This window comes from Netta rufina (genome assembly GCF_964035555.1).
Source record: "Netta rufina genome assembly, chromosome: 8".
Lineage (NCBI taxonomy): Eukaryota > Metazoa > Chordata > Aves > Anseriformes > Anatidae > Netta > Netta rufina.
Window position 1 is genome coordinate 30,498,708 of NC_140131.1, and position 24,921 is coordinate 30,523,628.

Consider the following 24,921-nt stretch of genomic DNA (forward strand, 5'->3'; position numbering starts at 1 on the left):
CACCCCAAGAGATCGGTAGCTTTCTTAGCAGTGTCAGAACAAAAACACCAAGTGTCCCGATCAGATGAGGTAAAAAACAAAAACGCTTAGTGATTTATTTGAGCATTATTTAAACCTGATTGTTCAGCGAGAAAATATTATCCCATATTTTTGTCTGCTACTAATCAGGAACATTTTGTTTCAAAATTGATGAAACATATAATTCATGGAGCTGAGAAAAACATACCAATTGTAAATGTCTGAAACTTCCCAAGCCACTGTGTACTGCAGCAGAAATGATTGAGCGCATTAAGAAGCAAGGTTCTGATCCAACATTTCTTAAGTCAATGGAAACATTTCCAAAGACTTCAGAGGATCTAACCCTAAATCATACGTTCCCTCGAGACCACGAAAGATGAGTTTCTCCCGACAATGATGTCTAAAAATTAATGAACTTTCATTATGTTTACGCGAGCCACCATTTCCCTCACCCCATTCTTTAGTTTCCTGCTTCTCCTGCAGTTTCCTTGTCCCCACGGGTAGCTCAGGCAGCTCTGCTTCCTTTAATTAGGAACAGCCCCGGCCGTTCGCCTTAGAGGCCGAGCGGTTCCCTCCGGGCTGCGGCCGCCTGACGGGGCTCCCACCCCGAGCCTCCCGCCGGGCTCCCGCTGGTCTCAGCCGGGGCCGAGCTTTCCCCACAAACACCTCGACGCCGAACTGCGTTGTATTTTTTTATTATTTATTTCAGTATTTGTACGTGGAAGCACGCCCCGCGCGTGGGGCCGGGCTGACAGACCGGCGGCCCTCCCGGCTCTCCGGCCGCCCGTGAGGGGCTCCCGCACCCCCGGGGGAAGCCCTGAGGGGCGGCGGCGGGGCCGGGCTCCCCGCGGGGATCGGGTGCCGGTGCCGGGCGGGCAGCGCTGCCGCCGCTGGCAGCGGATTCCTCGGCGTTGACGTCTCCCTCCCGCCCCGCTGCGCTGCGCTCCCCCTCCAGCGGCGCCCGGCGGCGGCGGCGGGGCGGGGCCGGGCTCTCCTCCTCCTCCTCCTCCTCCTCCTCCTCCTCCTCCTCCTCCTCCCCCCGGCCGGCCCGGGAGGGGCTCCGCCATCCCGGCGCCGCGATTGGCGAGCGGGCGGCCGCCAGGGCCGCGGGGCCGGGCCGCGAGGGAGGGACTAGAACTTTCCGCGGCCGCGGGCGGACTCTTCCCTCAGCCCCGCCGCAGCGAGCGCCCGCCGCCAGCGCCCCCAGGCAGCGGGGACCATGACCCACTTCAACAAGGGGCCCTCCTACGGGCTGTCCGCGGAGGTCAAGAACAAGGTAGGCGGCGGGGCGGCGGGCAGCTCGCCGCGGCTTTGTCCGGCTCCACGCGGGGCGGCAGCGAGGGATGCGCACCCCCCCGGGCGGGGAGCGGAGCGGAGCGGGGAGCGCTGCCCGGGTGCGGGGCGGCCCCGGTGCCCCCCCCCCCCCCCTTCCTCCGGTCCCGGTCCCGGTCCCGGTCCCGTCCCGGTCCCGCCGGAGCCGTGTGGGCGGGGCCGCGCGGCGCATTCCAGCCGCGTGACATCATGGGCACGGCCGGCGCGCGGCCAATCAGCGGGGGCGGCCCCGCCCCGCCCCGCCCCGCCCGGGCACACAAAGGCGCGGGGGCGGCACCCGGGGGGGGGGCGGCACCCGGGGGGGGGGGGGGCTCGGCCCTGAGGGCTGCGACAAAAAACGGCGAAAAAATATATATATAAAAAAAAAAAAAAGTGAGCCCTGACGTCACCTGCGGCCGCTTCCCTGCTTGGATGATGCCGTGTGTCAGATGCCCTTGTTTGAAACCTTCAGTGCTGGTCCCCAAGCAGTTTTATTTTCCTACAGAAGGCAGGCGTGCTGATAGCTGTGCTGCCTGAGGGCCCAGCTCTGCCGGATAGAAAAGTCTCTCGGTTTCGGTTTTTGTTCTTCATTTTCTCATTTGGCACTGTGTTAGTGTTCAGAGAGACCTTTTGTTTGCTGTGGTATTTGGATAGATGAATGTAACATGTCTTGATGCTGCCTAAGAAATTTTTTAAAATTTACGTTCCAGATTCTGGCTCTAAGCTTCAAATCCTTATTTAGTTCAGTTTGGTGTTCAGGGATGTATATTTTTTTTAGTTTTCTTCTGAGGCCCTGCCCTTCTCTTGTTTTGCTCCTTACCTCAGGTGACCGATGAGGTACCTGCTCCCATTACTGATCTCCTTCCCCCTCTCAACCAATAAAGGGTGGAATTTGGGTACTGGTTCCCAGCTAGAAGGAAACTTGTCTGCATGAGAAATGTGCAGGTAGTCAAACTAGCATAATCCCTTTGAAGTTGGTTCCCTGTTTACTTGAGATCATAGCCGATACTTGATCCAAAACAAATGTTCGGCGAGGAGCCTTTTAAGTTGCTTTAAGCGGATAGTTTTTTCTGCAGGCGGGACATTTTCTTCTGAAGAAGTGGGACGGTTTCTGCAGTGCATGATGTTAGCGTAGCTTGAGACAATGATTAATGAATTAAATAAAGCTACAAGCTGGAGTTGTCTTGGTCTCTGACTTAGGACCAAGGTAGCAAGGCGTTAGCAGAAGCTTGTGCTCCGTTGTCTCACGGCATAGTGCGAGGAAGAAACAGGAACGGGTAGGAGCCGAGCAGGCTCCGGGTCGCTCAGCTGCTTCCTCACGGCTCCACCCTTCCCATGTCAGCCGCATTGGGATGGAGCCTTTATCTATATTCTCCCTCCTCTCAGCTTTGGTGCGTTGCCGCTCCATCCTAGCTGCGCCTGGAAGGAGGATGGCAAAAGCAAGGTGTGGGTGGGGAGTCAAACTTGGTGTGGCCTTCGGCAGTCCTGCATCTCGCCTCCAGTCTCCACCGTTCCTCCCACACCGCCACCCAGCAGGGAGTTGGCCTCGGCCCAGGCCATTTTCTGACGCTTTATAAAAGACGGGGAGTACCTGGAGGGAGTCTGGCTGTCCCTGCAGCGGTGACCCCGAAAGGCCAAGCGCTGGCGACACGCAGGAGGCAGGGATGAACAAAACATCGCCAGGCATGCAGGAGGGCAGTGGCGCTTCCTGCTTTCATTCTCAAGGGCAAATATGAATTAATTAGCATGAAATCAAGTCTGTGCTGAATTAAGACCAACCAGACCTAGGTATGATTATTATGCTCCTCCTGAAACTGCTGAGGAGAAAATTCTTGTACTGTATTTCACTTGCTACAGGCCAAATAAAAACAGATTTAATTTCTTCATCCAGAAATTACCTTTTTGTGAATACTTTAACAGGGAACCAGATTCAAATTACTGCCTTTCAGACTTTATACCTTTGTGATCCAGTTGGCTCAGGATCTAGGTGAAGTTTTGTCTGCCTGTAGCTGGCCTGCTGGGTCCTTTCCCTCCCCTTTCACAGTCTTCCTTTCAACATAAAGATAGTAAATACCCTTTTCTTTTTAAAAAGTAACTTAAAACCAAACTATTCCAACTGTACACTTTTTTCCCCTCTTTTCACACTTCTTATATACTATTTTCCTTCAGCAAACCTTTAGTTTTGCTCACTGAGCATTCTTTAGGAACCTTATATAAGAATTTTTGCTGCTGATGAAACGTATTTCTACTAACATTTATCTGTAATGACATAACAAAAATTAATAATAAGGCAATAGTGAGGCTAAAGGCAATGAGAATGCTTTCAGAGCACAGGTGATGCTAACTGACAGTGCAGGATTTCTGCTTGCCCGTTCTCTTGTACAGAGTACTCTAACCTTTAAAGAAATAGTATCTTTAATTTATGAGTTATGAATTAAACACAGGTGATTAGTTTAAAACAAAAACAGTCTGGCCTTTCCCATGATACACATCTTAACAGTTTGTTGCATGGAGAGTAAATTAAAAAAGCAGTGTTTTGATGCTGTCAGAAACATTACAATAGAAGTATTGTACGCTGAGGTTTTTCACGGGGAATTTCAGAAGCAGCAAAAGGGTTTTAAAGGATCAAGCGCTGAACTCCAGTTTGCCCCAATTAATTCATGGTTTCTGATCACTGATCGTTGCTCTTGAAGTTAACATTTACCAGCTAAATATAAGGTTCATTGTGCACAGGACTGATTTTGTTCTCTTCATGTCTGATTTCTTTATTTTTTTCCAAAGAACTGTGAAATTTTTCCAGCTGGATCCAGGCTTTAGTAACAGATCTGCCATTCAAATGAACTACTCGTAACTTCATCTTTTATATTGATTGTCTTCCAGAAATCTCAGAGCGCAAATCTTCAAGGATTTTATTTTTGTGATATATGTTCCCAAACCTCCTTTATAATTGTAATGTACAAAGATGAATGAAAAAAATCCACTATAGATTTAGTTAAGAAGTCTGTCCACCAGATACGCAGAATGCACCGATGTAAGAAGAGCATGGTACTTAGTGGTCTGCTTCTGATAGCGAAGTCAGCACAAATCTGACCACAACCCACAAATGTTACAGTGGCTATTCCATAGCTAAACTAACGTTCAGTCCGTTTGGCACAACAGCTATATGTACCACTTAAAACACATTACTGATGCAAACACAGGAAAACTTGCATTTTGTAAGTTAGTCTTGAAATGCCAGATTTTTTAATGTATCAGCAATCTAGGTTACTTCTAAGCTACTTAAAATATGCTTGCTGGTTACTTCTTTCCAATGCTTAGTTTTACTTTGACTGATAATACTAAGTTTCAGTAACTTAGGTGCAAGGTCACTTAGAAAATGGTCCTGCCACGTGCTTCCCTTCACATCCAAGTCACGCGTTGCTCCCTCTCTGGACAGAAGTCTCACGCTTGTGAGCATCCTGGGCGTGAAGAGCCCTCACACCAATTCAGGCGGCATGCAGAAGCCTAATCAACAGCTACACGTTTAGTTTAGATCTCTTTTTCAAAGGGGGAAGGTCTTCAGACAGCAGGGAACCTGAACTGCGGTGTCTCCATCCACTGCTGTCTTCTCCCTGCTCTGTCTCCGCGTGCCCGACCTGTTTTTTGTCACACTGCTCACTGTCCGAGGACAGGCCTGCTCTCCTGAGCGTCTCTCAAGCACAGGTTTCCAGTTCACCGGGCATTGTTTAGAAGCATTAATGCTAAAGCAGCAATAGGTGGCCCTCCTAACAAGCTGGTGGCAATGAAACCTGCATAGTAGACAGCTCATATTTAGAATATTTCTCTGTGATAAGCAGAGAGACGTATTTTGCCATGGAACCGTTTCCCTTGCCAGCTAACAGGGATGTGAGCACCCAAAGCACAAGCCTTGTTTCTGTGTGCCGAGCACTGCCCAGCCTGCACCCTTCCCAAGCCCACGGACCCTTCCTCAGCCCACCCGGGTAGGCCCGTCCCATGGCCACGGGTGGCCCCACACGGCTAGGGGGAGGCACGCCACAGAAGGTGGCTGCCAGGAGGACGTTTGGCCGGCACTGCTGGCACCAAGGATGTGACGGGCGATGACTTTACCACATGGTTTAAATCCCCAGCAAACCTCGGCGTGTCGCTGTCAAGCTGACCGCTGCTTTTGGTTGTCCCGATGTGTTCCTAAACTGGCCGGGAGCAGCGTCCCGCAGGAAATCCTGAACTGTGGGACTTGTGTCGGCATCCTGCGTAAAGCCCTGCACGGCGGGTGGAGTCTCGGGTCTGTCCCTTGGCTTACCCTGTCTTTTCGGGGAGGAAGGTGATGAATGGCAGAGCTTAGCTGGGATTAGCTGCTGCTGCCCTGTGAACGCCTCTCTGAGGCGTTCTGAGATGTGAGGCTGGTTGCTCCATGCTGGTCTTGTGGTTACCTTGGGCAGCGCATTGGCTGCACTTCCAATTCAGAGCTGTTAATTTATAAAGTGCCTTACAGAAACATTTCTGGTGGATTAATAAACTTCTCAGTAAAACTTTCACTGGTGATAGAAAAACATAAAATTTGAGCTTAGGGTTTAAGGGTGGGGAATAAGCACCAAGTTTTGCAGCCTTTATGTGCAAGCTAACAGTATACCTCCTGTAGCCAGAACACATCTGAGGAAAGCAAACTGAATTTACACAGTCGTGATGATTAAATACGATTTGTAGTCTCAGAAAATAGAAAATGTAATTTTCACTTCAGTAATACTTGCTTGTTTCAAATGTTTATTTATTTTTTTTGTGTGTATGTGTGGATTCAGAGTTAGACTTGGTTTAGAATTTGGAGAAAAGTACCTAATATATATATATATATTCCTGCTGCTGAGTCAATACTCTAAAAGCTGATGGATGCGTGCACGTGTTGTTTCAGGATAATGGCACATGAGTAATTTTTTTCATCTCAGCTTTCTTTGTAAGTATTAATTCGGAAGCGTTTTCCTGGGTTATAATTTACCTTGGAGAGTAAAGGATAGACACTTCTCTGTGTCCAGGATTGCTGGCTTCGGTAGCTACGTAACACCGTATGCGCTGTGCATCTGACACATCCTTTTAAGGAAAACTTTTTAGAGATTCCCATCCCCTATGGAACAGTACAGGAAAGGCCTTCAGTAAAAATGGGCCTGAGGCCAGGACACGTAGGGCAATTTGAAACAGATTTTTTCTAAGTGAGATCATGTGAAAATCCCTCTTTGTAAGAGGGACTCTTTTGCTTAGAAATGCTTTTTGTAAGTGTTTGATTCTACACAACTGTTAACTTGTATGGATATATTCAGCAGCAAACGTTCTCTTTTGGGTAAATATTTTTGGTTTTGCAGTATTGCCTCAGTAACGTATGTTGTTTCTGTTTAATTGGATTGAATTACTTTGTGTTTTTCTCTACCCTTTCGACTTTCTTCAGGTGGGTGGTTCTATGTTCTTGTTTTCTTTTAAAAAATAAAATAAAAAAGCAACCCTTCATTTTTTCTTAAACCAGTGCCTATTTTATTAGGTACTAGGAGGGGAGACATAGTGAGAATTCTTACTGCCTTTATAAAGCCATCTCTTCCCTGAAGCAGATGAGATTCTGGTGTTCCCTTGCTGCCCTGAAAGGTGTTCGTGAGGGTGGGATCTGCTCTCCTGCATCAAGGACTGAAGAGTTACAGATCAATGCCAAATGAGCCTCCCTAGCTCGCCTTGTATGCTTGGACCATGGCTGTTCCCAGAGTGAAACCAGACATCACAACCATAAAAGCTTTACCTAGCTTTCCTGTTAAGAAAGCTCTCCTGTTATATTGCTTTCCTGTTGATATTTCCACTGCTACAGCCTCTTATTTATAGACAGATAGCCTGCTCTTAGTACTCCTCGTTATGCTTGAATAAGAGTGACTTAACTAAAGTGTTTTTCTGTTGTCCCTGATCCGTTGGCTAAAAGCTCCCAAGTCTTGCCAGCAAAAGACGAGGCAGAAAGAACAAATGCATACAGGAAGGCGTTCGCTTATCCCCAGAGGCTCGGGGTCAGGGGCAGCTCTGCCTTGGTGGTGAGCGGGGACCCCCGCGGCACATTTCCCATCCATGCTGAGCAGGGCCAGGTCGGGAGGAAGGCCCACACGCAGCCCCCAGCCCTGCTGCACAGCAGCTGGGGCTCGTGGCTGCCTGGTGAGTGCTGAGCTGCCACTGCTGGGGCTCTGTAACACCACGCTGCTCCTGCTCGAAGTGGCCCTATCTATAGCACAGCTGGAAGTCACTGCAGCGTTAACTCAACAGAGCATATACAATTCAGACGTCTATCGCTAAATGATCTTTGCAGATTTTTGTAGGAGGCTGTCCCCTTACCTTGCTGAAATTCTTGTAGTAATCATGGCCAAATAGAAGTAAACAGTTCAGGAAACTTTCTAAGAAAATAAAGACTACTGCCTCTTCATTACGGCCTATCTGGATAGCACCCTTTATCATTAGTAAACAATGGCATGAAAATCGTTGCGATATGGAAAAGTACCTCTCTTTTAAAGTAATGAAGTGGTTTTAACAATAATTTTAAAAAGATCTGTAAGATTAAACATCAGAGAGAGAGAACTGGTCTTTTAACGGGTGGAAAAGAACTGGAACAAAACGTAACTAACAAAGGTAGAGTTCAGTCAGGGCACCCCAGCACTTTGTTCTGCAGAAGAATGATGGAACCTTCAGCACTTTAGGTCAGGGACCCCTCTCAGTTACACTTCGTTTGTAATATAGCATTGCTCTGCTCTTGGTTCACCTTGTAAGTTTGGAAAACACCCTGCACGCCTCAATTCGTTGTAATGAGACTACAACTTACCTTGCAGTATCCAGAGTTTGGGATGCTGTGCATACGTGCAACCCCTACCCACCCCTAGTGGTGCTGACTATTGATAATCCTGTAGGATTATCAGGGTCTTTTACCATCTGTGCCATTCACTATCTGAGCAAAAGGAGCTGGCAGGAAGTTTCCAGAAGACCAACCACAACCTGTAAATGAAATCTGTTGTATGATAGGGGAAGACCAGTAACTGCCCCCTTTTTTTTTTTTGTTGTTGTTACAAGCTATTTCTGCCCAAGGTGGATTTACATAAATTAGCAAGGAAGAAACCGCTGAAATAAATCAAGGAATGTGTTTTACCTGTAAAGTGCAAACAAATCTATATGCCCTTTCTGAAAGACTTTTCATTGGTTACTAGCAGTAAAACCACAATCTTTAAGTTTTTAACACTTTTGTAGTATATACCATTCACAAACATTTACACATGATTAATTAAGCATGCGTATGGGTTACTCTCCATTTGGATTTTTGACCAATTCCAACTCTTATACTGCATTCTGTACGTATGATGTGAGTACAGCTGGATTTGAATAGAGATGAAAATTCAGTCAGATGCCAGAATAGCAAATAAAGCAAGTGAATTAAAATAAACAAGTATCGTTATGGTAGTTTTCTGTGTAGAATAGATCATCTTAAGTTCCGTGCTAAGAGTGTGGTTGTATCCAGTGGTGTAAATGAGCCGTTTCAGATCAGTGTGTCCAGCATCCCTTCTGCTGGGATCTTCATACCGATTGGAAGACATAATTGAACTTACTTTCACCATTTTTTCATGTTAAAATAAGTCAGTTATTGAAATGCCTTAGTTTGAAAAACTTACATGAAGAAATATTCTTCCAGTACTTGCTTAATTGCTGAAAAATCCTGCCTTAGAACTTATTACAGGATGGTTAAATCCGAGCATCTTCGTGGTTTGACTGTCTTTAGTACTTTAACAATAGTACTTTCTTTCACACTAGTTATAAACTTCCCATATAGCAGGTTTGTGGCTTGATTTTCACATAACTTAAAATATAATTTAAACAAACAGTTGATCCAAAAGTTCATCATAAACTTCTTAAAAATACCTATTCTACCGTCTGTTACAAAGATTTTATGATTTCTACAGAACTGCCTACAGGATCTGTGTAAACAGGGAAAGTGTCATGCTAAATTTCAAATGGTCTTAGCATATGTTTTCTTAGACTTTCTTGAGTAATCTTCCAGATTTTAAATGGTAGACTTTTAAAGATGGATATTATTACAAAATTAAGTAAACATTTTCTAATATTTTTCTACTTTTTTTTTAATATCACAGTAATTGCAGATCATATTCTTCTTGCAACTCCTTCTACATGGTTAAAGCACAACTTCCCTGGGTGGCCATATCCAGAATATTCTTTGATGTTTCCTGGAATACAATCAACATTTTTTATCTCCTACTGGGACGTTTTAAAAGCTGTTCTACTGGGGGAGAAAAGTATGTAAACTTGAAAGAGCGCATGATTTTGTGGATAGTTGTAGCAGCAGCAGAGAAGTACTCCCAAATAGATATAGTGACCCTTGGTGCTCTTGCTTTCTGGCTGCAGGCTGTCCAGGCTTTGAGAACACCGTTCCACCAGCACTACCGCAGGAGGAACCTCAGGAGACACTTTCTTGTTTGCTACTAGGGAAAATACGACGTTCTCAGAATTTTTGATATTTGATGTTTATGTACCGGGATGCTCAGTTAGATTTTGTTTTTCCCCCACCCATTAAACAAGCAATTCACTGGTCTTTCTGGACGGCATGGTAACAGTATTTTCAGTGTATGGCTCAGCGCTTTTCTTTCAGAAGTAGTCACTGCTGCTGCTGGTGTGATCTGCACCCATTTATTGTTGTACCAGAGTTCAGTAATATTGGGGAAGGGTTCAAATCCAAGTAAAATCTGTTCTCAGGAGGTAACAGGTCTTTGTGCATTGATTGGGATCAGTACTGTCCTGACTGAGAAGAAACTTTACATCCTGGTGCTTTTTGTGCAGTGAAAACTGCCATGGTTTAAAATAATGGGTAGTGAGTATTACTGAAACCATGTTCTGTAAAGAAATTCAAACTATTCAGAAATACACAGAATAAATAGTACAATGCAAACAGATTTGATATCAAGAATAATAATGTATGGTGACAGGAGCAGATTATAGAATCATAAAACGGTTTGGGTTGGGAGGGACCTTAAAGCCCACCTAGTTCCAAGCCCCTGCCATGGGCTGGGACACCTCCCACCAGCCCAGGTTGCTCACAGCCCCATCCAGCCTGGCCTTGAGCACCTCCAGGGATGGGGCATCCACAGCCTCTCTGGGCAGCCTGTGCCAGTGCCTCACCACCCTTTGAGTGAAGAATTTCTTCTTAATATCCAATCTAAACCTACCGTTTTAGTTTAAAGCTATTACTCCTCGTCCTATCGTGTTGCTGCAGTTGGAAGTAGAAGCTGATCAATGAGGAGAACAGGAGTTACAAGCCAGAAATCTGACTGTGACAAGAAACGATTACGTGAACGTGAGGGGAAAAAACTGTGAAAACAAATGTCAGTGTGAGAGAGCTGCAGTAACCCAGCTGCACAAAACAGGGTAGATGCAGTATTCAGTCTGAGGATGGACACGAGTCTGAGTTAGAGCAGTCTGAGGGAAGGGATGGTAACATCTTTTTCTTGACTGGCTTGTGAGCTGTCACAAAATCGTACTGGACAGCCAAGGAATAGAACACATAGTTCTTCCAGCCTGCTGCTCTGGCAGCAAAAGCCCATCATGACTACAGGTATCTTGTTTGTAAGATGACTTGGAAACTGTGAGGCATGGCTTGTTCTTACTTCACAGAGCTTCAACTTGTGCAGGTGGAAGCAATGCCAGGAAATTTGGATTAATTCTCATCCATTCCTCTTTTAAGGTTTGTGATCTAAATTATGATTTACAGAGAAATCAGTGAAACATGTAGCATAGTTGGTAACTCACTCAAATAACAACAAAAAAAAAGTTTAATATTAAGCAAGATGGATACAGCTGTAAAAATTTTGTGCTAGATAGTGTGAGCTCTATCTAGCTCTCAGTGAGCTCTTTTAACATTAGTTTTACACACTGTTTTCTGCCTTTCTGTACAACAGTCCATAATGACAGGAGAAAACTGTGTGTTCAAACAGCAGGATATGCTTAATGGTGGCTTGCATTTTGTACTGTACCTTCCCATTTATTTTTCATCTGGTTTTCCGCATTTCTTCTTACATTTGGGTTTCTCATTGCACAAATATGCATCCCATGACATCTGTTTTTGCATGGAGCCCTGGTCAACATACATAAAATTAACAGGGAATTTTAATTTGTCCTTATGGTGAAAGTTCATTGGGTTGGTAGCTCAAATGACAAAAGGCTCCACTTGATGGTGAGCTTGGTGCTGTCACTCCCTCTTCTGCCCCACCTTCAGTAAAACCAAAGCTTTGTAGTTTCCCACTAAAATTCTTTGTCTCATTTTAAAGGTTACACACTTTATTTTATTCTACAACTAAAGCACTTTGTTGACAGACGTACTTGCTCCAACTAGAAGCCTTGTGCTGAGAAAGGCTGATTATATCCTTATGTTACTCTCCCTTAGCCCTGAAGTTTAGATACGTACAATAATCAATTTACACTTTCAACCACAAAGTTTTAACTCGCTTGTATAAAAAGTAAATCCAAACAACCTTAAAAAAAAAAAAAAAAAGTGGGAATTGGAAACGTTCTGGAACAACAGGCAATGAACACAACAGGGCAGTTGAGATGCAAGGAGCAGGAATGCTGCAGAATAGTTTGGGATTAACCTTGTAGTCTGCCTCACTCCCGCTTTGACAAGCACTTGCTCTTAGGGTTAAAACTTTTGACCAACGATCAGTTTTTCAGCTGTTTTCTGGTACTTCAAGTACAGCATGCTGCATGCTAAAGGCGTGACTCCTGCTGCGGGGGCGTGAGGCCTGAAGCGCAAGTCAAAAGTTCCAGCAGAAGGAAGAGTTGTTGGCAGATGTAACGTGATAGGGAACTTTGGAAGTTTTATCTTCTGGAACTGTTCTTTTTAACTTGCTAAATTCTGTGTTTGTTAGTCCCAGCGACTTGTAAAAAGGTATGCAGCCTGTGTAAACCTTTTCCTGAGATACCGTTACAGTATTTTTCCAGAGCACAGCAGCAAGATAGCTGAACTCGAACTGGAGATTTGGCATATCTATAGCCTGTAATGTGCAGTGTGTACCGTGTAATTTGGAAAAGATTATTATAAACGGACAAATGAAAGTCCATATGAGATCATTTATGGTGTGAAATACTTGTTAACATTATCACTCAAACTCAGCACCCTACAAGCACATGCAGTAACTCGAGTGATCTGCCTGCATCCCTCGAGGTTGGCAAAGATAACTTTGCATTTGTTTCAAGGAATCCATACCCTTGATAAAAACAGCGATGATGATTTCTCTTGTACTAAGGATGGAGGGAGGTTTTTTTACACTGTAAGAGGTCCCAAACGGGAAAGTCCTACCTGAACAGAACAAGATGTGAGGATCAGAGAGAGTTCAAGAATCCTGAATTCTCTGTTTGCCAAAATAAGCATATTATAAGTAAGCATGGATAGCATGAAATACTGCAGTAAGTTTATCCATGTATACCATCACCAAAGCATATTTCACTGTACATCTAAGTATTGTGAAGTTTCTAGAGGAATCAAGTTTAATCCAAGCATTTTAGCCTAAGGCATATGTATTGGCATAAACGTACATATATCAGGATGCCTAGTATTATATGCGTGTGACATTCAAAGATGAAACTTGGCATTTAAAATAGGAATTGCTAGTAAGAGTAAGAGCTGACCTATTGGTACCCCAAGTTCTAAAGCCAAGTCTGCTCCTTCCGCTCCAGAAAGACAAAACAAATTAGGAAGCAAAAGCTTAAAAAAAAAAAAAAAAAAAAAAAAAAAAAAAAAAAGCCCCTCCACCTTCAGAACTGAAATGCATCAGTTTTAGGTTATAAAGATAATGTGCTTTAAGTTATCTGTAATAGAAGATTACTATATGGAAGAGATTTTACCTAAATTTCATACTGTGTTAGTAATTTTTTTTTTCTTTCCTGTTTCTGTGCATCATTAATGAGGCAGTCTTCTATCCTGGCTCTATAAGACAAGATTATATACAGGACAGACTCAGTACAGCAGCAGCCCTTAAGCACCTTAAACAGCTTCTGATAAATTTAAATCCTTTAATAAAATGTTAACATTGTATGACTGCATGTGAAGCTCAAGAAGACAAATGTAATGTCTATGATCTCAACTGGTACAAAAGAGTCAAGCTCAAAATGTTCTTTTAAAGCATGGAGAAGTTTTCCTGATTTCCACCTCCGTCCCAAAAATTCACATACAGCTGGAATGTTTTGCAGAGATGCAATTAACTGAAGTATTTTATACAGCTCTGTTTGAAAAGTACTTTTTTTTTTTTTTAAATGAAAAGAAGCCAGTCCTAAATGACAATAAGATCCTAATTTTTCTGCAGCCTCCTTTTGTGACTTACAGTAGCAAAGTGAAACCTACTTAGTCTTCGGAAGATTACCTCTACCATAAAAGTATCATATTTCTACTTAGAGTTAATCAGAAAAGTTGTCTTCAGTTGTCAAAGTATTTTTTCTGTGCTGAAAGCGAAGCCAGCTCTTCCATATTATGAACTTTACTAATAGTCAGGAGCTTGTAAAAGGCAAGTAACATGTACTTGTTTCCTCCCACAACCATAGAGCACCTACAATTTTTCACCACTTGCGTAAGTTTAGTTTCCTTTCAAAGAGGCTTCTTTGAAATCTGTATCTCAGAAGTAACAAGAACAATAGCATCTATAGCTTTATATCTTTCAAGAATTACAAGAACAAAGTAAAGAACTTATATTAATAGTTGGCTTCCTGCTGTTTTTAAACCAGATTTTAAATTTTTATATCCATTGCTACAATTGGATCTTTTCTACAGTGTTCTGACTGGTACCTTTTTTCGATGGCACTGGCGATGAACACTTTGAATTAAGGTGCTTAGCTACTGCTATCATCTTTGCTAGACGGTGCTTTCTTTTTTTGTGAACATAAGTTTTAAGCATCTTCCATGAAAGTCAGTACTTTAAAAAGAATCAAATGTTGGCATGTTGATAAGCAGTAATGGAAAAAGCCATAAAGTTTTTCATTTATATTAAAGCTTCCAACTTTCCCCTCACAGATAGCAATCAAAGGAAAACTGGAACAACTGATAGTGATAGACATGTGGAAAATATGAAGTATTCACCAGTTTGGTGTTGCATAACTTCTAATTGTGTCACTGGGAGTAAAAAAAAAGCTAACAATTCAAAGTAAACATAATACTTTGCTCCTGGTACCTGACCCAGGCTCTTCCTGCTTAACTCCTTCTTGTCATACGTTTAAGCCAGATTATAAAAGGTTTCCATGTCTTTACCTTTCAGATAGAGTAAGTATAACTTTCAGAGAAACTATCACCACTCTTTACTTTCTGTAACCTAGTTGCCCACCAGTTCAAATACATCAAAACAAAACCTTTGACATATTTAAATCAAACCGCACAGTACTTACTGAAGACAATGCAGAAAATTTTCAGATTTAATAGCAATGCTTTTAATGCCAAAAATGCAAAGCTTCCTCACGTGTTTAAACATTTATTTCCTATCTGTATTTAAGCACAGTAGCGATATCCCCAAGAAACTTTAAAACCTCTTGAAAAACTGAAGATTTTAACACACGTGAGAGTACTCCAACATAGAGTAAATATTTAAGAGACATGATAAAATTCCATCTGATTACTTCCAAGTTACCCAAACAGTGGGGGTTGTGGTTCACTATTCGTCTCAGTTGTAATCTCAAATGTGGAATGTACTTTACATTATATGAGAAAAAATGTTACCTTTCTTTTTCCTTTATATACTTGCAAATAAAGACTGAAATAGCCACACGTAGAACTGTTTGGTGGTACTCTGTCTAGTAGACTTTATTTATTGTAAATAGGGGGAGGGAGGAGATGAGTGATCTTTGAAGTGCGTCCCTTGATCGCTAACTTTTCTGTAACCTCATTTACTTCCATGCACTGGCAATTTTTTTCTTCTTTTAAAAGGAAACTAAGTTGTAGAAAGACAACTCCAGTTGTACCCTTCCAGCTGCAGGATGGCTGACCTATCACTTAGCATTGCCTTTAAGCTACAGTGAAACAAACTGCCTGAATTTTGAGATAGCATAGGGTTTGTTACATGTCTAACTATAACTAAAGAATAGCGGAAGAGAGCATAAACCCCTCTGTACCCACGTGCATGTTAGAGCTGAGATTTTCATGTTGTGTGAACCATCAGCACAGAAGCAGCCAGCCTGCACAGTTCCCTCCCCTACCCGGAGTACCAGAACGGGCCGCGTTCAGGCCTCCGCTGAGCTGGGCATTTCGGAGTATTACCTACAGCACATCTCGTCTGTAAATCTAACTTCAGATTTTGTCTGCGCGCTTCAGTAAGGTCTCTGCAGGTCCTTTAACACATAATAATGTCATGCTACATTTTAGTCTTTGGGATCTGTCTCCTCGGCCCGAATACTTTGACACACACATACAAAACGATTGATTCCGTTGTTTCTGAGATTGCAGCTCCGCTGTGAGTTCGGCGCAACTCAAGCAGCTTGTTCAGATGTTACTAGGGAGACAGACCCAGGGTGTGATCACACAAGCCTGGTTTCCATAGGAATCAAAAATAGCCATGAAAAGTCGTTTGTAAGCTAACCACCAGGTCAGGAAGGAGAAAGACAATAACCAACTTCCTCATACACCATTTTCAAGACAGTTAACCTTTCTGGTAGGCCTCCAAAAGGGGCTACCCTCTCCTTACAATCTCCTATTACAATCACTGAATAATGTGGTAGCACTGAGTCTTGGGCTAAACCTAAAAAAAGGGCAAGAGGAGTATTTCTTAAAAAAAGAAAACGAGACAAAAGTGGTGGCTTTTGGCTGTGAACTTAGCAGCTAACTTTTCTAGTCCACTTCTCATCTTAGCTATGTAGTATCTGAAAAGTATGATTAAAGAAAGTCATTTTCCTCACGCTGAGCAGGGTAACCTGAGCTTTCTTCCTCTTTTCTTTGATAAGAGAGAGCACTTGATTGTTTTAGACCACCATTGGTCTGAGCACTGAGGTACGTATTTACTGTCTTGTGCAGAACACTGCGGAGTTTCACGTATTAATCAATAAGGGAATTATCCTGATCTGTAAGTAAGGCACCAGAGCAGCACTATTACGAATAGTTTAAGGAAAATAACTATTACTCACTCTAGTTTCTGAAGTAAAGCCAGAGATACGGGAATTTTCCATTCCCCTTAGAAGAAAAATAGAGAACAACATACTGTAATTTTTCAGTTTGGTCAGTTTGGAGTTGGGGATTGCTAATGCTAGCCAAAGTGCAGCAATTTCCTCTCTCCCAGTAGTTCAGATAGATTGGAATTATAATGTCCTGCACTATAAAATGGTTGCTAATAATGGTCTTAGCCTTTCTGGGATGGAGTCTATATGCAAGAAGTATGAAACTTACATTGTGGCATGAACGTCAGTGGCGTTACCTGAGCTTCCTGTTAGGAATCTGTAAGGGACCGGCGGCCAGCCGGCCGAGGTGTCAGTGGGGAGTGCTGCAGGCACCCCTGCGCTCGCCTGTCACTCACATTCCTTGTGGCAGCTCCCTCACCCCAGTCCTGCTCACTGACACACGTGGGACGACTTGTAATGCAGGTGGAAAGTGTTGCCAACCTCCGCCCTGGAGAGGTTGGTTATGCCATAAAGTCCTGCGCTCAGTTCACTTGTTGTGTGTGCAGAGAAAGTAGCAAGTTATAGTACTAAGGATTGCTTCCACTGAGGTAATCCCTTCTCTCCAGCTTGCCCCAATGCTTTTCAGCATCACCTGTGAAGAGCAGGGATGGGGAGCCAAGGGCAGAGAGTAGAGCCTGCACCGTTGAAGTGTGCTGGTTTGCATCAACTTCCAGCGGTGAACTCTGAGTATCTGGAAAAGGCATTCAAGTCACCTTGCTAACAACTCTTGGCCTCTGTTTGGTGCCTTGAACTTCAAAGACCAGGCTTCCTCTCTCTACCATAATAGTGTACTAACTTTGCAATGAAGACATGAGATCACAGCTTATTCCATGTGAGTCTTCCAGCAAACCCAAAGAAAAGAGGAATAGCAGGGATACTGACTCCTAGCTTGGGGGTGGGCAAACGCCACACACAGCCCCCAAATTCCCTCGCAAGGTAGCTCTGGATGTTGTAGCAACAAGGGGGAAAGCTAACAAGCCATGTCCATTAATCATAATCTAGGTAAAGAAGCAAATCCACCATAATCTTCTGGTAAATAACATCAGATCTATTATGCTAAAGTTCCCATCTGGAAGTCTGTGCTGGAGCAGTACTACTGATGCTGTGGCAGTTAAAAATTCTTACTTCCATAAAACATTATTTCACTTCTTACTTGCTGCTAAAGTACAACTTAGATGTAAAATATTTTTTTTAAAAAGTCCTTATTCCTCTGCAGCTATCAAAGACGGTTCACAAGTTCTAGCAAATCTTACAGTAGGAAGAACTGTTAAAAGTGCTTTAAAGGACCATTTCCGAATAAACATTTAGTAAAGCCATTAGCATTGTAGTAGAAGGAATAAAGACATGTATCTGTAGCCTGATCACTAAAATACCATACTAAATAAATGCTATGGCATACTCTTTGAAACAGATTTGGGAGAAAGACTTGCAGTTTTCTCTTGTGAAATAACTTTACAACTGCTTCTGTTACAGATAGCCCTCAAGTATGATCCCCAGATAGAAGAAGACCTGCGTAACTGGATAGAAGAAGTTACAGGACTGAGCATTGGTGCAAACTTTCAGCTGGGACTAAAAGACGGCATAATCTTATGCGAGTAAGCATTAAGTAACCTTATTTTTAGCATTTTTCCACATTTGCAAAACTGAAGAGGGACTTTCTGAAGATTCCCGTCAAACACAACAATGACAGTCAAAGATAGCAGACAGTAGGGTGGGAGACAGCTTCTTTGAAATTGTGGAGAAGAATGAGAAATCTCCTTTATACTACAGCAAAGATAAAGAACTATTTCTAAATTTAACAATGAAGCTCTTTTCTGTGATAATGAAATGGCACACAACAATAATGACTTGTCTGTTAGACTTGTTAGACCAGAGGCACTCTGTATAAATCAAAAAACTAACAATTTTGATTAAACTAATGCAACTAATAAAGTATGAGTGAAAATATTATATGCCTGCACAGATGATATAAGGATGAGATTTATTGTTTAAGCATTTCCCTTTTTTTCACCTCCCCAGGCTTATAAATAAGCTGCAGCCAGGATCAGTGAAGAAAATTAATCAATCAAAACTAAATTGGCACCAGGTAAAACAACAGAATAAAACCCCAAAACTACACCTCTAACCCCTCCAACCCCAAAACAGTTCTTTTGTATTAACAAATTTCCTCTGAATATCTACACCTTAATTCTTCATAGCATCAAGTTTTGTGTACGTGTAGCAAGATACACACAGCAGTTGAGATTACTGCGTACATGGAGAGCATTCAACAGGAGAAATTCTAATAACTAAGATGTCTCATAAATGGCAGTTGTCTATACATACTTAATAGTAGTGCTGTTAAATGAAGTCTTAAATGGAGAATGAACATAGAGCAATATAGCAAGGCTTTTTCCAAGTTTAAAACCAACAACAGCTGTCCTTCCGTCTGTCTTCCTTCCCCCCCCCCCAAAAAAAAAAAAAAAAAAAGAGAAAAAAAATGTTTTAACCCAACAAAAACTAGAGTATTCCATCCAGACAGTGCTGTAAGGCTCTAAGGTCAACAGCTTGGCTGTACCTGCACATTTGAGGTCACCATACAAAGCATCCTCCTGAGAAGGCAGCTGGGGGACATAGGGGAGGGAGAGGACCCAAACGGTCTCAGAGGAAGTACTTGTGTAACAAAACTCAGAAAACACATGGTGCAAACTACAGTGTGTATCTGAGTTCATTATATCCAGATTGGATTTCATATGGGTGGTCTGCCAAGCACTTTTTTTTTTTTTTTAATCCCCAAGAGACTACCAACAGCACCATGCTTTGAGAGCATGCATTGGAAAGGTTGCTGGTTAGAGTTGGCTGCCTTTACTGATGCTGGATCGAGCTCAACACTGCTGTGTCAGCCTCTTATTTTATTGGTACCAAACACTAATAAATGCAGGGGATTTTTTATTTTTTAAGTTTTAATCTCTTACAATTCCAAAAGGAAAGATGAGTTTCAGTCTTCACTTATGTACTCCCTATTACTTGCCGTTTTCTATAGTACGCAGTGCTAAAAACTAGCAGTAAAACCCAAAAGCTTGTCTGAATTTTTTCCAGTAGGTGATCAAGAGAATACTTTCAGACCAAGTTTAGCGTTCTTACTAACCACACAGTTATGTTTTTGCTTCTTTTACTCAAAGTTATCAATTGCTAAAGTCAAGCAGCATTGACATTTAAGTAAATTTTTCCTATTTGAAGGTTTTGAATTTGGATTTCTCTTGGGACACAGTTGAATTCTGTCATTACAACCCCCCTCTAACAGATACGCGCTGATAGAGAAATGCTAGACTAGACAAACCCTTAAACTGATTTCAGAAGTTTTCTGTAAAACTTTCTGTAAAACTACAGAAAGTAATCTCAAACTCCTCATTAGTCACTCTTAACCAGGCCAGCTGTTTTGACAAACTTCACAAGGCAAAGAAGGTGTGTAAAGACAAAACCAACACCAATAAGCCGTGAAGTTACTTAAACTTTGTTTCTGAACTGAAACACTGAACAAAAAATGGCTTTTTTTGTTTCTGTTTAGCTGGAGAACATTGGGAATTTTATCAAAGCCATTCAAGTCTACGGCATGAAGCCACATGATATTTTTGAAGCAAATGATCTTTTTGAAAATGGGAACATGACTCAAGTACAGACTACTCTCGTGGCATTAGCAGGTCTGGTAAGTATTTGTACCCCTGGCATTGGTAGAAATCCACATGCCAGTCAAGATACTCTCTTGCCACTCATTTAAATACAGAAAACAGCATCCAGCCTATCAGGAGGGGATACATACTATCTACTAGATAGTTGCTCTTGAGATGGCTGTGTCTTCATTCCTTGAGCAAAGGCTAAAATTATGTTTTTTCAGGGAGACCTTATAGTGGCCTTCCAGTAACCTATAGGGGGCATACAGAAAAGCTGGGGGACTCTGTCAGGGAGTGTAGTCAAAGGACAAGGAGTAATGGCTTCAAACTGAAACAGGGTAGATTTAGACTAGATATAAGGAAGAAATTCTTCACTCAGGGTGGTGAGGCACTGGAACAGGCTACCCGGAGCAGCTGTAAATGCCCCATCCTGGGAAGTGCTCAAGGCCAGACAGGATGGGGCTGCGAGCAACCTCGTCTGGTGGGAAGTGTCCCTGCCCATGGCAGGGTGGGTTTTAAGGCCCCTTCCAACCCCAACCATTCTATGTTCCTTGACTGCAGATACACAGAACCAGGGAATATCACAAGAGAACATTAATGCCTGCAGATTGTCCTTCCCACTCTTACAAAAGATACTTAGATAGCTTGGGAGTGCCACCTTCAAATGGTGATGGAAACTGTTATCTCCTCCCACCCACAATATATGGAGTTTCTCATACAAGTTAATCCTGCTTGTGGCATCATTTGAGAGACCAGAGGATCAGGTACAGAGGCAGCCTGCCTTTCAGCCTAGGTCCCTGTATAATAGTAGCAATTTAAGTAGCAGAAACTATACTTTTAATGCATACTTCAAGTAGCAGAAACTATACTTAATACGAAATACTCCTATTTTCCTTCCCCCCTAAATAGGCAAAAACCAAAGGTTTTCATACTACAATTGATATTGGTGTCAAATATGCAGAGAAACAAGCACGAAGTTTTGATGCAGGAAAACTAAAAGCTGGTCAAAGTGTAATTGGCCTGCAGGTAAGTAAGAAATTCATGTTTGCAGATACTCTTAACAACTTTCTTGTTTTGATTAACTGATTTATTCTGTACACAAAATAAAAAAAATAAAAAAGCTGCAGTTAGAATATGTTCTTATCATGGAAGGAGGTGTGAGGTTTTAATTCCTGTAAGCAGTTAATTGCTGATTGCCTTTCTGTGCTCATGTGACTGTCTGGAAGGTTTTTCTGCTTGTTCTAGATCTGGTAATGAAAAGAGTAGCTAATATTATCAGTATTATCTCTGTCCCTGACAGCGGCTTTAAAATTAGTAGGAGTCTTTGGATATCAAAAGCTCCTTATATGGTAGAAGATTTTTTTTCTCCCCCCCTCTCTCTCCACTTTCCATAATAGTCATAAAACCCAAAATAACTGACATAAAATCCTAAAATTCCTGTGGTAAACAAGTTGTGGCAGTGAAATTGAATCTCTACTGTCCAGAGTAGAAGCCGATTATTATATTTTGAAGCATACATTCATTTCTAACTGCATATGCAGTTGGGCAAATGCCAGTCACTGAAATGCGTTAGGAGGACAGTTGCTTTATTTTACCTTTTGAAGCTCAGTATGGAGAAAGGGTAACTTATTACAGGTAGCGGTCAAGCTACATGAGAAAAGCGTGCATTGAAATTACTTTTTCAGTCAGCCATCAATTACCAACTGTATGTTTCCTTACAATGGTGCTTGCTGTACAAATAGATCTCTTACTCTGTCTACCTCTTCCTTCTCCCCATAAAGATGGGCACCAATAAGTGCGCCAGTCAGGCGGGCATGACTGCTTATGGCACTAGACGACACCTCTATGATCCAAAAATGCAAACTGACAAGCCATTTGACCAGACAACAATTAGCCTACAGATGGGCACTAACAAAGGAGCCAGTCAGGTAAGGAGGACTGCGTGTGGTATTTCTAGAACAGACAGAGCTCCCAACCTGGGAGAGTCTGCAGGATGGGCAAGTGAGTTCTGTGGAGTAATTTAAGAACTTCAATTTCTTATCATTAACCAGTGTGTTCTGTGCTGAAAAATCTTCAAGCATAAAGGTGACCTGGCACTTTTAGAATTTTCCGCTGGCTGTGTTGTATCAGGAGAAAGCGGTAACTTCATTTCCAGTACTAACTAGACAGACATAAAAAAGAAATTACTTCCTGGGCACTACCTCAGTTCAAACAGTATATTCTTTCCAAAGAGGGAAAAGTCCCTTTCAGCAGGGACTTTCTTCCTAGACTTGCTTACTAGTGAACACATGTGCTGTTCTGTTGTACTTAAGTTTGTACTTTCTAGCAATTCCAGTAAATCATGCGAGTTGTAATCATAAACCCTGTAACCGCAGCTCTTTACCTTCTTATTGAACCTCTACAATCCTGTTTCACTAGGCTGGTATGCTGGCACCAGGTACCAGAAGAGACATCTACGATCAGAAGCACATACTGCAACCTGTGGATAACTCAACTATTTCATTACAAATGGGTACCAACAAAGTAGCTTCACAGAAGGGAATGAGTGTGTATGGGCTTGGACGGCAAGTGTACGACCCCAAGTACTGTGCTGCACCCACAGAACCTGTCATTCATAATGGCAGCCAAGGAACAGGAACTAATGGGTCTGAAATCAGCGATAGCGATTATCAGGCAGAATACCCAGATGACTATCATGGAGAGTACCAAGATGACTATCAAAGAGATTACCATGGTCAGTACAGTGACCAAGGCATTGATTATTAGATTTGCATCAAAAGTTCAGTATTAGTCCATTATTTTATTCAGTAAGAACGAAACTAGCCTTGTGGAATTGTTACCTGTCTTTCCTACACACTATGCTTAATGTACCTAAAGAAATACTGCCTTACGTACATTCCTTTCTCCTTTCTCTGCCCTTTCCCTGTCTAGTTGCCTTTAGTGCTGTAACAGTTGTAGTCTACAGCATAAACAATAATTGCATATGAAGTAAAAAGGAATACTGTGAAAGGGGGAGTGCTCTCGTACAGCCAGGCCTTCTAATAAGAAGCTATGCATTTTTCACAATCTACTCAAGTAGGTTTACATACCACATTAAGCCTTCATTTGACATATTTACAGCTTTTCTGTTTTCCAGATGAGATAAAAGAATTCAATGCTTAAAATTAAATACGGTCTCTGCCAATTAAGTTTAAGACATCACACTAGTGATTTAAATATCATTACTATGTTTCTACGGTATTGTTTGCTAATGGTAAGTCCTGCATTAGACATAAGTGTGCATTTGTGATCGTGTATTCATTCCATTATCTACACTGACCAAACTCATAGAAATAGTTGTCTTACTAAAAAGGGAGCTTGTACAAAGTCTTGAGCCAACAGAAGTCCATGTTTGATGGTGCATTTACCTTTTATTGTGCCATAATATATCCATGTAGAAATGCTTTTTCTTCCTTGAACTGTATTTATTGCCACTTCTCAAACTGATCCCAGTGTATTTTTATAAATAAATATTTTTTCTTAAAGGTATGTAGAGGATTCTGCCTCATTTGTTATCCTACCATTATTAAAGAATAGATGGCAAAAATTATTCCCAAATCACCATCACCCTTGCCTCTGTTAAGGGCAATGTAAAACTGCTGTCTGTTGCAGTTAAGTTCTTCATTTTCCATGGGATTTAGTCTAACAACCTTGTAAAAATCTCTTGTGAGTGAGTGACAGTGACTTAACAGGAAAGGAATGTAGCTCCTTTACAGCAGAGTTCAGTTCCCCTCTACGTTACTGTGAGATTAAAACCAAAGATCCTTAGATGTTCGCTAAATCCCTGCTCTTCTTTCAAGGCAAATGAGGAACTGCAGATACTTAACACTAACTCTACTTCAGCCTATAACCTTCCTTCATACCATCATTTTGAGAAATTAAAAGACACTTGCTTTAAAAGGTGAAATGAGATATCCAGATCTTCATTTCCGCTGGTCTGCAGTCTGAATTCTTTAGAAATAAAGCTCTGATAATAGTAACTAAATTGAAAACGTTTTTGTCCTTGCCATAAAATACAGATAGGCTGTACTAATTTACCTGGGCTCCTTGCAACGGGAGAAAAAAGAAGCTTCTATCAAGGGCAGGGGGAATTTCACTAGTCATAAATTCTGTGAATAATAGAAGGTATTTTAACATGTAAGTTTGAGACTTGTATGAGATTCTTCCCTCAAGACAAAATTTTGTGCTTTGCTCCATTAAGTTTATTTTCAGGTGTGGTGACTTTACTTCCAACTGACTTATTTGATGAGTAAGCGTTAAGCTTATTTATTTCATATAATTTAAATTAGGAAGGACCTCTGGAGGTCATTGGTCCAAGCCCTGCGTGTAGGGCAAGAGAATTACCAAGATGTCTGTTCAGACCTGCTTTTCCTGACCTATACTGTACTTCCCCCCTTCAAGACAGTAGCATTTAACAATTTAGAACTAGGTTATTAAATGCTGAAAAGCAGTGCTATGATTGACAACAAAAGCTTTGCTATTTTCATAGTTTGGGTGAAGTTAGGATCTCTTTTGAAAGCCTGACCCATGCCTTCCTGCTATTTCTGATGCCCAAAATGATGTGTTAAACCACTTGCACATATTTATTATGTATGTACTTGAAAGGAGGCCCAAAACAATATGCAAATTGTTCTCAGCACACCTGTTCCTTTCATGCACAGAGGTACACAATGGAATCATAACTAAATTGAGTTTGAAGAAGACACCAAGCAAGACT

The 24,921-nt window shown here is 42.1% G+C and overlaps 1 protein-coding gene across 1 annotated transcript; it reads left to right on the forward strand.

Annotated features, from left to right (window-relative positions):
- Positions 1–1,080: 1,080 nt before the first annotated feature.
- CNN3 (calponin 3) lies at positions 1,081–23,693 on the forward strand. The gene is made up of 7 exons (XM_084291392.1): positions 1,081–1,294; positions 17,989–18,110; positions 18,535–18,601; positions 20,063–20,200; positions 21,075–21,191; positions 21,947–22,093; positions 22,584–23,693. Exons 1-7 carry the CDS (start codon positions 1,238–1,240, stop codon positions 22,929–22,931), a joined length of 996 nt encoding a protein of 331 aa, XP_084147518.1. The 5' UTR covers positions 1,081–1,237; the 3' UTR covers positions 22,932–23,693.
- Positions 23,694–24,921: the final 1,228 nt, after the last annotated feature.

Excerpts from the sequence above, each read along its gene's own strand:
- CNN3 (XM_084291392.1), top strand. The coding sequence starts at position 1,238 with ATGACCCACTTCAACAAGGGGCCCTCCTACGGGCTGTCCGCGGAGGTC. Across the intron at positions 1,295-17,988 it reads CCGCGGAGGTCAAGAACAAG|ATAGCCCTCAAGTATGATCC; the intron begins GTAGGCGGCGGG and ends CTTCTGTTACAG. Across the intron at positions 22,094-22,583 it reads CTAACAAAGGAGCCAGTCAG|GCTGGTATGCTGGCACCAGG; the intron begins GTAAGGAGGACT and ends CTGTTTCACTAG.